This window comes from Cydia splendana, chromosome 10, assembly GCF_910591565.1.
Source record: "Cydia splendana chromosome 10, ilCydSple1.2, whole genome shotgun sequence".
Taxonomy (NCBI): Eukaryota; Metazoa; Arthropoda; class Insecta; order Lepidoptera; family Tortricidae; genus Cydia; species Cydia splendana.
In genome coordinates, this window is record NC_085969.1 from 11,661,851 (window position 1) to 11,680,172 (window position 18,322).

Here is an 18,322-nt window from a genome sequence, read left to right on the forward strand (position 1 = left end):
AGGTCACGGGAACCATTTTCGGTTGAAGGGTAAAATTTATAAATCAATCATAAGACCTGTCGTCATGTATGGATCAGAGTGTTGGGCCCTAAAGGTGACGGATGAAAAGAGATTGCATGTAGCGGAGAAGAGAATGATAAGATGGATGTGCGGCGCGACGAGAATGGATAGGATAAGGAATGAGTATATAAGAGGAAGCCTGAAAGTTGCACCCACAACAGAAAAAGTAAGGGCAAATCGCCTAGTGTAGTACGGGCACGTGATGCGGAGGGATGAAAGTCATGTGACGAGAAAGGTATCTTCTATCTATACATATAATAAAGCTGAAGAGGGTCGAAAGTCTGTACCTGGAAGATATTCGAAAAAAAGTTGGCTGGGGATACTTAGAATCGATAACAGAACGCGTTCCAACAGTTTTTAGAATTTTTGTCTGTTTGTCTGTTTATTTGAACGCGCATCACGTGAAAACGGCTGAACGGATTTTGATGTAAACTTTATTAATCTGTCGAGAACATCCCCGGCCAGGTTATAGGCTATACAAATTCAACCCCTAAAAGGGTTGAATTTGTATAGCCTATAACCTCTACAACACTCGATTGACTTAAGTTTGCCCCTGAATCTTATGGCGCTACTTAGGAAGGAGGGGCAAACTTTTTTCAAATATGTGCTACCACTATAGAGTACCTTGGTAAACTAACAGATGTCGCTGAATTTAATACATGTTGACATGAATAAGCCACCGAGGAAGGATTTTGCCAAATTAACTCTAAGTTTAGAAGAGAGGGTACGGATATCAACAAATTTAATTGAATAATTATGTTGATTTAATTAGGGCGAGCGAAGCGAGCCCTATCACTATTCGAGAAACTATGCATTCTTGTGGTACACTTTACGGAAAAACTATCGCACTTATAGGTTTGAAATTTAACATAGTAATTTAAATTTATGTCTAGATGTGTCATCAAACATAAAAATATCATTTTATAAACCTAAAAAAATAAAATAAAGGAATAACACTTTGTATTACTACTAGCGCCATCTGTTAGAAAATTTATGAATTAAAATTCGTGCTAATGTACTATGCTAATGCTAACAACGATGAATACAAAAAAGGGTTAAAATTTTGGATTCTGACCCATCTCGCTTCGCTCGGTTTGATTCCCAATTTAGCAATTAAGTTTCTGTGAATACTGAAACATTCAATCTTGCTGTATATTCACTGCGGAGGTCAATTTATTCGTATGTTCTGTTCTGTATGTGACGCCGATGAACTGATCAGTCATGTTGTGTTAGCAAACTTAAATCGGGTATTTTCAGTTCGAGAAACAGTTTTAGTGTTACTATTGCTTGGAACTGCCAAAATTATAAATAAAAATAAGCATATTAGGCCGTCTGTATCGGCCCTAAATCACTGAGGTTTGTATTAACAAACTTCAGTTATTTAGGGCCGATACAGACGGCCTACAACCCGACTGCAACTAGTATGGAAACTGCACGCCGACTGCACGCCAATTGCAACGTCGGCGTGCAATTCAACAAAATGACCCAGAACCCTGGCAGTACCTAGTGGAACTCAGGTTTGGTGTACCATATGCATAGGCACACGCTGTTTTAGTAATTCGACACGTCTTGATGAGCACATGGGAGAGCACTACGATAGAGCTGATGCTTAACCCTGGCTGTACCTAGCGGAACTCAGGTTTGGTGCAACATAGACACACACTGGGTTGGACATCCGACTCGTCATGATGATCATTTGGTAGAGCAGTCCCCAAGATAGCTGATGCTGAACCCTGGCAGTACTTAGTGGAGCTCGGGTTTTATACAACATATGCACACGCTGTTTTGGTCATCCGACTCGTCTTGATGAGCACTTAGGAGAGTAGTACCCAAGATAGAGCTGATGCTGAACCCTGGCTGTACCTAGTGAAACTCAGGTTTGGTGCAACATAGGCACACGCTGTTTTGGACATCTGACTCGTCAGAATGAGCACTTGGGAGAGCAGTACCCAAGATAGAGCTGATGCTGAACCCTGGCAGTACCTATTGGAACTCAGGTTTGGTGCAACATAGGCACACGCTGTTTTAGTCACTTAACACGTCTTGATGAGCACTTGGGAGAGTAGTACCCAAGATAGAGCTGATGAGCTGATGCTAAACCCTGGCTGTACCTAGTGGAGCTCGGGTTTTATACAATATAGGCACCCGCTGTTTTGGTCATCCGACTCGTCTTTTTGAGCACTTAGGAGATACTCACGATAGAGCTGTCGCTGAACCCTGGCAGTATTTAGCGGAACTCACGTCTGTTGCAACATAGGCACACGCTGTTTTGGTCATCTCACTCGTCTTGATGAGCACTTAAGAGAGCAAATTATACGTAAGTTTATGTGAGGAGCAGCATGATTACCGCCAGTAGGTGTCCAAACGGGATAGTTTTACGCTCAATTGTGTGGTGTGGACGCATAAATAAATTCAAGGACATTGGCTCGCTGACCCAACATTATGTAAGAAAGCCAGTTGGCTTCCTTACAAAAAGTACTGGGCGAACGTGTTTTAGGATGTAGGTACTAAGCGCTTATGAAATTGTATATTACGTGTGGATGATATTGGCAATTTGATTTTGTCGTCTGGACACGTTTTTAATGGACTAAGTAAAAGCTGTAACAGACAGGCGTACCGGACAGCCACCGGGGTCCAATTAGTAGGTATATTTCTTTCTTGCTCTCACTTATAGCTGCGTCTTTAACGGACTTATTACGTACCCACTCGATCGAACATGGAACAAGTCTCGGACTGGATCAAAGTCGCGATCCGGTACGTTTAGGTAGAAAAACGCCGCGAGCCCTTACAAAGCTCTGCTTTTTGCTAGTAATACAACAAAATTAAATGACAGTAAATTAATTGCCCCTCATTGCACAGTGCCATCTTTTGGGGAACTGAGTAAACATTAAGTAATCAAGAAAACTAAAAATGAGTTTACATAGTTACGTAGTGGTAAAATAAACACACATATCAACACGCGTATAATTGCATAATTATTTAAAATGATCAATTTTCTCCGTCATGAAATATACCTAATCGTAATTATATCGCATCCATATCAAATCCGTATTCATATGTAGGTATACATCACTTAATAATGGCCACGAAGGTGGGTACTTTGAAAAAAAAACATTGACCTCTGTCATTTGCAGTGCCGGATTAACCCTTTTAAGCAAAATAAGCACTTGATTAAGGCACCACGTCTAGGGGGCACCAAAACCGTAGGCAAAAAAATGCGCAGGCTGCATCAGCATTGCAGTCGTCGTGGGTACCTACATGAAACTTTTATACGTGTAAGTTTTATAAGTGCCTTTTATAAGTACCCATATAATAACGAAGGGTCGTAGGGATCAAGTAAGAGAGTACGTAAGAACATCTCCAACGTAGACTTTCGATTTGACCTTACGCGGGGGCCCTTAAAGTCATGGAAAAATATCTTGCTTTCGGGCTTGCGGCCAGCCGATTTTTGCGACATAGGTTACCGATTTAATAGCGAATTTTGCTCTCTTGCACGCCAGATTTGTCGGCCAAGCCGAGTTGCTCCTTAGCCGCGATCCTGAGACCTAACTGTCAAAATGTTATAAGGGGCCCCGTGAAAGCCGAAAACTAAAAGCATCCTATCAAGTAGCGCTTTCGAGTGAAGCCGAAGAGCGAGCAGTAGAAGAGTCGTGATTACATGCATAGATTCAATTTCAAGCCACTCTTTTGCAGTTCGGCGTTAGGTCTTTTGCGAGGCCTTCTGCCTTACGGCAAAGTTGATCTTCTGCCTTAATTACACTTGGGCGTGGATCCAAATCCAAGCTTTCATCTTTCGCAGCTGGGCCTTCTGCCTTGCTCACACTTCGCCAATTCAATTCACTTGGTCAATTCCAAGCTCTGCTTTCTTGCATCTTTTCACCTCTCTTGCATCAAACAACCTCGCTGAGACCCTTAAATATCGAGCCCTATGCGAAGCTAGGCTGATAAAAAACTGTCCCATCCCTTCTCTGTATGAAATCCTGGATTCGCGCCTGGTTGGGACGAAAAGTAAAAATGTACAACTATCTATCAAATTGTGTTTTTTATATCGAAAAATGTTCGCGCTCGCTTCGCTCGCGTTTTCAATAACTTTCTAAGATATGATAAAAGTGACATTCGGGTGGCGACTGCAGCAGCATTATTCTGTTGCAACGTTACTGCTGCAGCACTGTCAATTTTCGTGATAAAATGATGTGACTGATTTCCATAATAAAAGTAAAAATGTACAACTGTCTATCAAATTGTGTTTTTTATATCGAAAAATTTTCACGCTCGTTTCGCTCGCGTTTTCAATAACTATAAAATGATGTGACTGATTTCCATACTAAAAGTAAAAATGTACAACTGTCTATCAAATTGCGTTTTTTATATCGAAATTGATAAAATTATGTGACTGATTTCCATACTAAAAGTAAAAATTAACTGTCTATCAAATTGCGATTTATAACGAAAAATTTTCGCGCTCGCTTCGCTCGCGTTTTCAATAACATTCTAATATATGATAAAGGTGACATTCGGGTGGCGACTGCAGCAGCATTAGGTACTCTGTTGCAACGTTACTACTGCGGCACTGTCAATTTTCGTGATTAAATGATGTGACTGATTTCCATTCTCAGCTGTAATGCGGCAATGAACGTCACTCAATTTACCAAAAAAATTCAATGTAATCTTGATGACCCTAGGGAGAGGGGGCACCATGGTCTAGAAATGCTTTGGGCATCGAAATATCTTAATCCGGCGCTGGTCGTTTGCGGAGTCAAACGATTTGGGACTCGCATTTTATACGCATTTCCATGCCTTCCCGAAAATAACCGAATCATTCGCGAAAGTCTCGCAACGCATTGAGGTTACAAGGGGCACGTGGTCTTCCTCAGGAGTCTGAAGAAGACCACGGTGAGTGGCGCTCTAGCCAGGCAGGGCTTCGCCTTCGCTCGCGCGCGTATACCTTACTGTACCTATCGTCCGATATACACCTACTACTCTGTCGTTTAAATCACGTGTAAAATTTTAATAAGGGCGAAAAAACCTATTGATTTTGGAGTGTAGTTTTATTTAGTGGTACCTAACTGTAAAATATTTTATCTGGACTGCAGTCCTCTAGCATATCCATCTGTCAACTTTACTTCAAGTTCCGCCTCCACAGAAGAGGGAGAGAAATTAGGATTAGAAATTAGCCGCTTACTGACACAGACCGAATTCCACGCGGGCGGAGCCGCGGGCACAGCTAGTTACACAATAAAATTACAATAGAGATGATATGAAACGAACGCAAGTGAATGATGAGATGACGGGCGACAGAGAGGTGTGGAAGAGAAAGACATGCTGCGTCGACCCCAAGTGAATGGGATTAGGGCAAGAGAATGATGAATAAGTTAATAAGTTATTATAAGCCAACATGACCAAGGCATTTGAGTATTGGTTGTAACAAAAATGTTACTTTATTTCATTAAAAATGTTGTCTCTCTGTTCTTAATAAAATTCTAACATATCAAAACTTTTGCTCTTATTATCGTTAGTCCATTACACCAGACCGCAAAAACAATATTTGCTGGATCATTTATCTTTATTATCGCCCGTCATCGTCGTATTGATCCGTCGTAAGAGTTTTAATAAATCATCGTTCACACTTACTATCAGCCCATTGTTTCTTGTCGAATGAAGGAAAAACTTATCTACTGAACTTATATGTGTTAAAATTATATCTACCTACAGATTAATAGCTTCTTGTTTTAGGGTTCAGATTCACAATTTCTTAAAAACGTTGGCTTACCAACGCAGAAGACGTGACAATAAGTCGCGCCTATTAATACACAAAACCGGCATGTCTCTGCAATCTATGACCTACTAAATTGCAAGTCCACCTTTTAGGTTTTGTGCCGACAACTTGGTTGAATTTTTATTTATATATTTTTTACGGACGTGAGAGATATCGTTGCCGACGCACGACTCACCCTATGACGCGATGGCTTCTTTCGTATACCTACTGTTTGTCCAGTTTACAAGCTTTAGGTACTATGTGAAATTATATGTTCTTACACTTCTTACCTAATAGATAATCTACGGATCTTGGATCAAGTTTCGCTAGCTGGTCCCTAGAGTGTATGTACTGGGCTCGCAACCGTCTTCGTTTCTTCTCCCTGGCCCAGTCTTCTGCCAGGTTCCTCCCATCCAATCTGCGACCTTCTCGACTCGGGTGTTCGGGATCCGGGGTTATGGTGGGCAGGAAATGTCGTCTTCCCCCTCCCATTATTACCTGTGATAAACATAAATTATTTTATAAAAATGTAGATTTAGAGCGCTGTACCTGTTCTAGATCAGCTTCTTATAACTCGTAAATTTATGATAACACTGCAGTAAATGCGGCTAAGAACTTTGTAGTGCATGGCTAGTTGTTAGGAAGTCTCGGATATAGGATGACTCACGCTAGACCGGGCCATGCCCGGGCCGAGGCGACCGATATGTCATTTTCTATGACGGCTGATCGGTGATCACATGGTGCTTTCCATAGAAAACGAAGCGCCGGAAGCTCCGGCCCGGCCCCGGCCCGGTCTAACGCGAATCATCTTTATGAGGGCATTTACATCAGTAGACGAGTTATTCACTTGACTTGGCAATATTTTTCTACTGTAAGTATTTAAAATTTAAAATATTATATTACCTGTCTTTAACGCAGATTTTTGTAAATTCAGACATACTGTCAAATAAATTTACCTTTACCCTACATGCTGAGTAAAGATCGTCATACTTATTATTGACAGCTCCTATTTACATGTATACCATTTAATTTTCGTTTTTGAGAATGCCAAATTTATCAGATTTTAAACACAGTTATCGGAATCAATGACCCATATTATTATATGCTACGAATATCATACACGTAAACATGTAAACCTTTAACGTCCCACCTAAGAAAAAAAACAACAAGTACCTAAAAGCGTATATGTATAATAATATGTATGCAGAGTTTCTGAACTCTCGTTAAAATAATATATTCTTTTGTAGTGACAAAATAAGATTCACTACTACTCCAGTCCCAAGCGATTGCGAGATATTTGGCAATGCCGTTTTATTAGGAATCTGTGTTGAAAGCAATAAAAGAGGATCTCCACATACATTGTTACAAATATGGGGACATGGTATGTAAATTCTGTGAGTGCTCTTAGAGTAAATGTGGAGTTTGCTATTTTTATTGCAAATTGACTTTTATTTTTGTTTCATTATGTTTTGCGATTTGACTAAGCCTTACCTAAACCTTTGAATTTTTTCTAATAATGTAATATTATGTGCGTTATGAAACAGATTATGCGAATAAAATATATTAAAATTTAAAACAATCTTCAGATGTTTTTTTGTTATTAGAGCACCGTACAAAACTTTGTTCACGGTGCTCTTATGGGATCACTTCGGTCTTGCAAATCGGTTAAATGCGTTTTTGTTATATATAAGCAGCGGCGTATTGTGATTACCCTAGAGCTGCAAACGTTTATAGGCTATGGTAGCCGCTTAAAATTAGGTGTGTTTTTTGTTTGCTTGGGATTTTTATATGATATAGGAGGCAAACAAGCAGACGAATCGCCTGACAGTAAGCAATTACCGTTGCCCATGGACACTCGCAACAACAGAGGGATTGAAAATGCTTAATAGAGTTTCTATATTTAGAGGTAAACTCCAAAACAATAACTAAGAAGTTACGAGTAGGTAACTTACTAGGTACAGCACAACATAACACATTCATCCGTCTAAATCTCACTACACGGAAAAATTGCATCACAGTACCTACTCGTACTTCATTTATCATTCTTTTACAAGCACGAAGACAAACGCAACACGGCTACACACCACAGCGACAACATAAAATACAGCTGTCGCTATTAGCTGTGCTATGTAAAGTCGACGGCCAAGTTATGTTTACACTTTTCGCCTTATTTTATTACAAAGGAGTCAATGCAAAATATAAGCAAATCTAAGCTAAATCTAAAAAAATGTCTGCACACAATTGGCCCGAAAATCTACAACCGAGTCTCTGAAGACATAAAAACTGCGAATAGCGATAACACATTCGTACTCAAACTTAAAAAAATACCTAGTCTCTGCTGCCTACTATTCGTTGAATGAATTCTTAGTATAGGTGAATTTATAATAATGTATGCACTTCTTACCTAATTTAAATAATGAAATGTATATGTAAAATAATGTATTTTAAATATAGAATAAATGTACCTATTATAATATGACGTGTAAAATTGTATTGATTTTATGAATAAATTATTGAATTGAATTGAATAAGCATATCTTTGATGTCGACTGTCCTAATTAAGTAAAAAAAAAGGCATCTTGTAGGTACGATTATGTTAACACTACTTATTTAAACTATTTATTTTTAGCTTTATTGGCTGGACTACAATGTGAGGCCGCAAGTCTGCGCCGTTCCATACGAGTACGAACATGCTTCACATGTTGTACCTACTCCAATAGATTAGTGTAAACAAGCACCAGAGGCGCCCATCTACACGAGCGCGATGTTTTCGACTATATTATAACGTTCGGGTGCTGAAGGCAAATGTTCGTAAGTCATAATCCACTTACATTGATGTTTCTCCCTGGCTCATTTTCCACCAGCTGCATTGCGATGTCCTTACAGTCCTTCCTCACAGTTGGGGGAACACGACTGTCATCCTCCCAATATCTGGAAGGCGCATGCGCGTACAACGCTGCCGGTGTTGCGTGAGTGATGCGCGCCGTTGTTACTATGCCGCTTGATTTTCCTGTGACACAAGCATTAGGATATCTTAATTGATTTAAAGATCTATGTACCTACTTGATACCGAAAGCACAAGCCCCATAAACCTTATTAGGTTTGAGGCTTAGCAAAATCCCCCCAACTTTTTTTTTTCTTGTACGTTGGGGAAATGCGTTTAGGTATGCCACCTGGTCCGGGGGAACCAGGGGGGGATGACGGACTAACCAGTCGAGGACTACCGTCAAAAAGCACCAACGAGTGCCGACTCCGCGTTAGATGGGGTGCCGCAGAATGCATTCGGATTTTGAACAATTGAGGGGCTATCTACGAGTATGGCCTGAGCCCTCGTTGCCAACGGACTACGACAAATACTCTTCGAAAACGCTGCGCCAAAATATATTAAGTAAATTTTCTGAATACATCCATCACTTGACAGCATTTCTGCTGACATCGTAAGCATCTTGCCAAAATCTGAAGACTAGATGTTCAGACATATTATAAGTACCTAACAAAATTTTTAATACACCAGTCGTGTAGCGAAGACTTGTTAACAACAAGTCTACTAAAATTGGATTCATTATATTATATGCATACCTATAAGTAGTTTAAAAAGTTAGGAACTTTAATATCCTATTTTATAGGTTTAATCACATCATCAGGCGGTATCCAGTAAGCTATAGAGTATGGTAAATTAAAGCAATGCAATAGCTTTAGGAAACCTTATGTTAACAGTCATCTAGGGTCACAGAAACAACACAACTGCTAATCCGATATCAAAACAGTTTTATAGTAGATGGTAACTTTGTTTTGGGACTTTATATGTATATAACATTTTTACATACTTAACATAATATAAATCAAGCTGAATCTTGCTGCCAAGCCTTCAACCAATCCGTACATGACCTGACCATAAAATGTGCTATCAACCAACTCAGTTAAATGGTAGACCTATAGCTAATGTTATTTTTTAACCTTTTGAATAACAACCTTGAAACTATATTTCCATAGCCGATATAAGCGACATTTGGAGCATTAGGATGGATACCTTATTTTAATTTTTTAATAAGCAGAAACGTCTGCGAACGATGCTATTAAGCTTAGAATAAATTTAAAAGTGGAAAAATTACTGTCTTGGGTGAGACTTGAACTCACGACCCCTGGATCGATACTCCAGTGCTCTGCCATCTGAGCCACCAAGACCTCATCCATAGCCAGCAAATCTTTCCACCATATTATAGGTCAAGGGGACCCTTAGCTTTAATTTATTAAAAAATGGATACCTTATGTTCCAAACTTTTACATATTTAAGTAGGTTTGTTTTGTGTAGACACCTCACATTATTAATTTATTACTGTTCCTACACGTTTATTTTCACCATCTTACCACCATGTACCTACCTACTATTATAAAAAAAATATTATATCTTTGTAACTTCTACCTTTAACATCAGCGTCTCGGAAAACTTATTTCTTATCAATTTGCATATGTAATCGATTTTCCAACGTCTATGTTAACTTAGACGTGAAGTGCTAAAGCGCTTCACAATGTTATTTAAGTACATCAATAATTGAAATAGGTAAACTTGCTAAGTCATGGGCGGCGGCATAGCATTGTAAACGTAAAATACAATTTATATTTGGTAAATAAGAATGAATACTAGTATGCACAATATATGGTAGGTAATAAAGTCATATTAGACATTTTGCTTAGAAAAAAAATGCCTAATGTCTAAGGAAATATTGACAGATTAGTACGAATGCTCTGCCAGCTCATATGAATTCCGTACGGAAGCAATTCTCCAGTCTCGCCAATTTATCTTAATGTGGGACTACCATAGGTATAAATTAGGTAGCATTGACAGGCTGTAAATCAATTACTTAGCTTTATTAAGCCTTACATGCCAGGTCTAGAGATAGACGTGCTTCGCTTCCAAATGCAAATTAATTGAGGAATGGTTTTGATTAAATAAAAATAGAAGTAGGTAGAAATACAAGACAACAATAGCTTAGCAATTTATCTGATACCTGTGGATACGAGTATATTTATTTATTTTAACATTTCGACATAAGTATTATAAAGATATGTAGCGAAGATGATGGTCTGGGCATATCATATTATATTCATAACCCATAGCCCACCGTCCACCAAATTAAACCAATTCTTTTGGCAGATATTTTTAGCGTAAAACTGACTTTTTATATGTTTTCAGAAAGCCTATGAGAAAATGGTAAATATAGTATAGATCAAACGCATCGATTAAAAATCTTAATTTGCTTTATGCGTTCACAAATAATCAGCGAGATGCCCTTGAAGATCATGGCAGAGGAGCAACTGTTGAAACTACTCAGAATATAAGGTTAGTTTCGTTCCGCGTCTTCACTACAAGATACGCTTATAACTGTTATAAGAGCCGTAAGCGTAGCCGTACCGCAAGGTTGGTCGCGCAAGCTGTTGAATGCTGACACCAGCGTTAAGACTCAGAATATCGCTCCACAGGTGGGTGTCACAAACTTAACAAGCTTACCAGCGTCATGAGCCCAGTCGATCAGCGAGGTGACCTTTGAGTTGATCGCGGAGGCGCAGCTGTTGAACCTCCCACCAGCATCTAGGCCCAAGGTCTCGTACCGCGCCTTTACCCCACATAGAAGAGCCGTGGCGCAAGCAGAAGACTCTCCAGTTTGAGCATCCACGTTGTATGTCTGTTCAGAAAGATAAACTTAATAAATTCACCGCAAGCACAAGCTACGCGCTACGAGCGCAGCCGATAGCACGCGTTTTCCACTTTATAGCGAAAAGCGCCTACGAACACAGAACTCGCCTAGGTAGTCGCTGGCATTGAATGTGTAAATAAACAATACCAAACTATTGTAACGGTATGCCGTGGCTTTGATTTGGATAATATATTTTCCAGTACATATGGGGCTACTTTACGGCACTAGTGCGATAGTACCACATTACGCAACTATGTCAAAAATTTAAAGGGCCATATGTATACTGTAAAACGTTGTACGATACATGTGCGAATATGTAATTCGCAACTCGTGTCGATTTAAAACATTCCCTTCTTGTTTTAATTGGTCACCACTCGTTGCAATTTCCTGTTTTTCGCACTTGTATCGTAATGTACTATTATGCGGGAATTTCGGTACTAGATTAATATGAATTCGTAGTCATTTAACTATTTTAACCGCAATCAAACAAATGATAAATAATGTTGATTCTGTGTCCGTTTCAAAGTATCAAAGTAACCCCATTTTTTCCTAAAGTCACCCCATATTACGATACATCTAAGTATAAAGGTGTACAATATGTTCATTGATAAAGTAAATCAATTATGGTTACCTAATCAAAACTTAATACGTATCCTCACAGCTAAAAGCTAGCTAACTAGTAGAACATAAGTTGTCTCAAAGCAAGCATCAGTCTCGCAAAGTCATTTAACATCGTAATTGACTTCAGAATTATATAAGCACTTTAGATATCGCCAATAACTATAAAAACAAGTTTATCGATAAAAGTGTTATTGAATCATAAACCCATTGCCGATATTGCTTGGAGGGTCAGGCTGTGCCGAAGCGATCAGCAGCGGAAATATTAAACGTTTACTTTTTGTCATCTCGACATTGTCGGTTGAAGATAATTAATATTTTATCATCATACAATAACCATAAACTCTCTAATATGATGCGTTCAAAAACCGCAAATGACTAGCAGAATAATGATAAACAGTTTTGTTACAAAAATTTCTTAGGTGTCTGTGAAAATGTTATTATTTATTGCTTTATTATTACAACGAAATCGATTTAATATACATACATAGTATTTTTTCAAACACGATGGATACGGTGACACATGCCATCACAAAATAATTTTGCAAGATTTCGCGCTTTAAGGCTGATTGTATTGAAATGACATGTATCACCGCATCTATCGTGTTTAGGATGTATTATAATTAATTACATTATTTGAAACATCTCTGAAAAACAAAGCAATTTGATTTGACCACTATTCTATCTAATATCAGTCGAGATGACGTTAAATTAATGGCTCGATTCGGAAAATGAATTAGATTTCTACTAGACTTCAACAAGTTACGATACGGATAATTTAAAGATATTTGTAAGATAGATATGTCAAATTTGACGTTTCCGCAATTCTGGAGGTCCTCTTGAACGATTTCGACAAGTTATGACTTAGATATCCAAGTCACATCTAGTCAATATCGAATGTAGATCTAGTTGATCTCTAAATCGTCTCAAGATCTTGTGATTATCTCGAAATCCGAATAGGCCTGTAAGTGTCAATTGCTAACAATTTTGACAAATCTCGCATGTTACCTACTTGATATGGCAGTTGTGGCCGACTCTGGTTAAAAAAAAATAAAAATAAAATTTAAACTGTTTATTTAAAAAAAAAAGAATAAATATACAGTCAACTTAGAACTAATCTTACATTTTTAAGATTATTAGAACTAAGGGACATGGGGAGCAACCCCTATCAACATTATTGAACATTACCATTAAGTGTTTTTACATGCTACTGAGTCTTTTTACATTTATCTCTATCAGTGCCTTTTTAACAATATCCTTAATATTATTAGGTTTCTTATCTATATTTTCAATTACATGACTGGGAAAGCTGTTTAGAGCTTTAGGAACATAAGAGGACCAGGTTCTATTACCATATACGTTATTATTTTTAGTAGTCATAAAATTAGGTTCATTGGGTAGGCTGCGAAGGTTATTTGGTCTATTATATCTCTTCAGCTCTCCCAGACTCTGGTTTGCGGTTGTGTGTGAAATGCGTGAAAATAGTTTTCGTTTACCGATTTACCGCCAATTGACGTTCAATTTATCCTGTAATTATGTAAACTGAATCGGCAAAAAATCGATATTATTAGGTAATATACTTATCAAACCTGAAGAAAATTTCACTAAAATCGTTTGAGAAATGCGACCTGTACAAAAGATCAGATCTAAACCGGAGATGTTTCGCTCACGCTTTGCTGTCAATAAAAATGAGTTGTATTATAGTTACAGGCAAACCTTGGCTAAAGCGACAGCTGGGAACGTGTCCCAGGCTAAGTCGGTGTCCTCCCCCGTCTGGCCTCGCCGCTGGCCGCGCAAGATCCTGGCCGCGGTGGCCGTCGTCAGGCTCATGCCATCGCCGACCACCAGGATCACGTTCCTGCCACAAGAGGGAAGGTTATTATCAAATAAAATATTATTTACTTTCAGACAACCAAGGTCTAGACATACCTTACAGGGGACTAACGCGACGTTATGTACCTATAACAGTTCTCTACTGCGTCACCTGTGTCAGGATTATGTGTCGAAGATGTTTTTGTTGATGTCTTCATAATCGTACTATCTATTGAGTTCATAAATGGGTAATTCTTATCCTTACGCATTTTTTGTGTAACACGTAAGAATAGCATGTATTTTTGTGAAAATAAGTAAACTCTATATTAATATACTTAGCAATTTACCTCTAGTTTTAGGTCAACCTAAATGTATTGTCCTAAGAGTATTAGAAACATATTAAAAAAAAATTACAAGTGCGAAATGTCACGGACCGTGTAGTGTGACTTCCCCAGATTTTGTGATATTTGATTTTTTTTTTTAAATATGAAGTGTTTTTGCAATAATTTATATCAAATATAAAACACTAATCCTTGTTCTACAACACTGTTTAAAAATTATATGGATTTATAACGATTTTATATAATTTTAAACAACATACATTTTGTGATTAGTTTTCGCGTCACCACCGCGCCTGGTAATATAAACATGCGGTACTCGGTAGAAAATTATCTTTACTACTGGCAGCCTTATTAAAGTTTTTTTAGAACAGCAACACGGTGTTGTTGTCAGGTTTACAAATGGCTGAAGGGAGAAGTTTTGTCGAAAATTATTTATTGTGTTCATTTGAAATAACGGTCAACCTTAACGCGTCACCGCCGTATTAGAGTTTTAAAAGTAAGTTGCAGTTTCACGTTATTGTTTGTAACATAAGATATACCTCATACATTGCAGATTAAGCTAATTATTTAACATTTGCAAAATCAAAGGAAATGTTTATCTAATATCGAACATGTTCCAAATTATCACGACCGTGGCCTCAAAAATCTGTCACCGCCACGGAATTTTGAGTCCACGTTCGTGACATATAGACACGTGGTCGTGTCATTCTTAATTCGTTTGATTAATTTAGAGGCACATGCACTTTTCAGAAATGCATTTTTATTAGCTACAGATCATTTGCTATTATTGCCCGACTGCCAAAGCAAAAAAAATGTTTTTCGCTTGTATGTATGTATGATGTGTATCGAATTCTTTGTCACTCTCTACAGCCTTTATAGTTTGACGGATTTCAACATCTGAGCTGTCATTAGGTTTGTCATAGTCATAGGAGTGACTTAGGCTATGTTAAAATAACTATATAAATCAAAATAGCCGAGCTGGCCACCAAAATGCCGAAATGTCACGACTGAGGGACACTTTGCCACAACCGTGTTTATGTACTCATTTTATTTACCGTTCGCGAGGGTATTAAGCTTGACCATATGAATCAAAAAATTGTTTTTTGTATGTACTTTTGATATATGTAATAATACGTGAAACACAATTTAATAATCACCCAAATGTAAACAGAAGTAAGGCGTGAACCTATAGTACTTTACCAAATAAAACACTTGTACAAAAAAACACGATTATTTGGCACAGTGATCTGTTTTTAATAATATAACGACATTCTGAGCATTTATTTGGAATTAACACAAAACACAAGAAATTAAAGAAGATAATATTACTTAACTTCAATTCTGGCTCCCAGCTCATTGAATGAAACTACCTTGCTGAAATTGGATAATTTAATGAAATTTCCTTTCCTTTTCATCACACTACACACTGCCAAAAGTGTATGGGGAGTGAATAAGAAATCTAAGTATGATTAAAATTAAACGAAATTATATTTATTTTCCTCATTCGACCAAAGATCTCTGCGCTGTGACCAAAGATCTCTGCGCTCTGATAAAAAGTAGTTCAATGATATTTTGGCAGACGCCGCACTTCTAGCTGGGATGCGGGTCGGAGCGAAATGACAAGAAAACGCACGTTCAGTCGAGGCGGATGGGGCGTGCTTGATTGATTGTCTGGGCGATTAACGCACTTCTGAACAACGTGGCCAATTTTAATTTATAGAAATCGTTGTAGGTAGGTATATAATAGCATTCTATTTTTACTTTTAAGGCTTAATTACTTTGAAGTTTTTACTTTGAAGGTTTATTCTAATGACTGTATTGTTAGCATAAGAATATTTTTCAAACGCACACAAGTGGTGTGTCACATTTTTTGAACAGAAATATGTGCGTTAAGTTGATATTCAAGCTTGCTGCGATGACTGTTATATGCCTAGAGTATAATTTGATCTTATTTGTGCTGTTTTTTTTTAGATAACATGCTTTTGAATAATAGCTACTCTTTTTGATGAAATCAACACAACGTAGGCACACACCTTACCACACCTTATATTCACTTTAACCCCAAACTGTGAGTCTTTATAATTAAGATAGAAATTTGTATAGTACTATATAGTAAATGTAAGTTTGAATTGAAAATGATAACAAAATGACCTAATTTTGATGTAAAATTATAAGTTTGAATAATTGGCTTCCTGGTGTTTGCCCTTATCCTCGATGGGATTTCATCTGATTTAACTCCTCGTGCCCGATACCCGATACATTGATTGATACCCGAGCAATGTTCCAAGTTTTAACCACGAGTTTAGCGAGTTGTTCTAAAACTGGGATATTGACAGTTGCGTGGGTTTAAAGGCACGAGGGTTAAACAAACTTAGCTCCCGGGTGAAACATTAATATTTTCACCACACCAATGCGAGGAAAATACTAACTAAAAACTTTAGAAATCAAAACAATCATTACCAAAAAAGTCATTTCCACTCAAAACTGGCATCAAGTTACTTTAGTTCTTGTGAATAAAATGCAAGTTTATCGTCTGTTTTTGGATAATAAAGAAAGCGATTACAAACTGGTGTAGTGATTATAGTTATAAAAGATAAAACTACTTACTTGGCTACAGGTTTCTTGTCAGAAGCGTACTGCAGCCTTTTCTGCAGCGTTTCTTGCGCCTGCGTGTACCAATAATGGCGATCTGGAACAGAACAATTATTAAAGAATGACAGTAAACTATGTTTGATTCCAGGAAGGAACAAAGGCTTACTAACGACTTGCAGAGTATAGTTTAAATGGAAAAAGAACTTTGAAAGAATGCGAGTTTCCATTTTACTCAGTTTTTAAACAAAACTCTTCTTCTTCCTCGCGTTATCCCGGCACTTGCCACGGCTCATGGAAGCCTGGGGTCCGCTTGACAACTAATCCCAAGATTTGACGTAGGCACTAATTTTTACGAAAGCGACTGCCATCTGACCTTCCAACCTAAAGGGGAAACTAGGCCTTATTGGGATTAGTCCGGTTTCCTCACGATGTTTTCCTTCACCGAAAAGCAACTGGTAAATATCAAATGATATTTCGTACATAATTTCCGAAAAACTCATTGGTACGAGCCGGGGTTTGAACCCGCGACCTCCGGATTGCAAGTCGCACGCTCTTACCGCTAGGCCACCAGCGCTACAGTTTTCAGTTTTTAAACAAAACTGAAAAGCTAAAATCATATTTTTTATGAATAAGTACATTACATACAGGGTGATTCAGGAGACGTGAGCAGGACTAACACTGCGCATTTTGTAAATTATAAGCAACTGTTTCGTATCAGTATTAGTGAGATTGACGTTAATTTTCTAATGTTTAAAATTTTTTTTTTTATTTATTTACGACATGCATGGTCGCCCTAAAATTAGAATACTAAACTACCGATATTCTGTGTCAAATTCAATGTCATCACTGTCATCACGGTCTGGTTACTTTTGAAAACTAGTATCTCACTCAAGTTTGACAGTTTATTTTCTTCGTAATCAAAATGCTGTCATTACGGTTAAAGAGTTTTATGTTTATTAATTGGGTCTTGTAGGGTTAACCATGATTGTAGAGAATTAACTTTGCCCTCACCAAAAAGTTAAAAAATAGGAAGAAGTGTGGTTGTTTCACCTAAATACGACGGTGTTCGATCAATTATCAGTTACTGAGTGTGCAGGATTAGTCCTGCTCACGTCTCATGAATCATCCTGTATACGAGCCCCAATGCAAATTATATCGTCTAGTTCCACACAAAAATTGTGTTTATTGTAATAAATTTTACACATGAACATAAAATGACCCAGTAATGGGAAGCATAATAGTAATGTTTAATCTAGTTTATTTTGATCGTATAATAAAATTGCATGAGTCTTTTATTGCTGAAAAAATTTACTTTTCAAAAGCGTTCTCCAAATCATATTGTCCTCTCCTACAGCACTGCTGCATGCATGGGCTCGAAACATAAGTAGTAAAGTAGGTACATTGGCAGAGCCGTGTTGTTTTCCCTAGTAATAGCCCATAGTCTAATA

General features: G+C 37.8%; 1 protein-coding gene across 1 annotated transcript in view; it reads right to left on the reverse strand.

Annotated features, from left to right (window-relative positions):
• The window catches only part of LOC134794289 (alkaline phosphatase-like), a 48,108-nt gene that overhangs the window by 23,136 nt on the left and 6,650 nt on the right, over nucleotides 1–18,322 (reverse strand). Inside the window, exons 2-6 of the mRNA XM_063766047.1 lie at nucleotides 16,890–16,971; nucleotides 13,846–13,987; nucleotides 11,325–11,499; nucleotides 8,647–8,825; nucleotides 6,106–6,313 (exon numbers count right to left, since the gene is read on the reverse strand). Coding sequence (XP_063622117.1) covers nucleotides 6,106–6,313; nucleotides 8,647–8,825; nucleotides 11,325–11,499; nucleotides 13,846–13,987; nucleotides 16,890–16,971 — 786 coding nt within the window. The remainder of the gene's footprint in view (nucleotides 1–6,105; nucleotides 6,314–8,646; nucleotides 8,826–11,324; nucleotides 11,500–13,845; nucleotides 13,988–16,889; nucleotides 16,972–18,322) is intronic.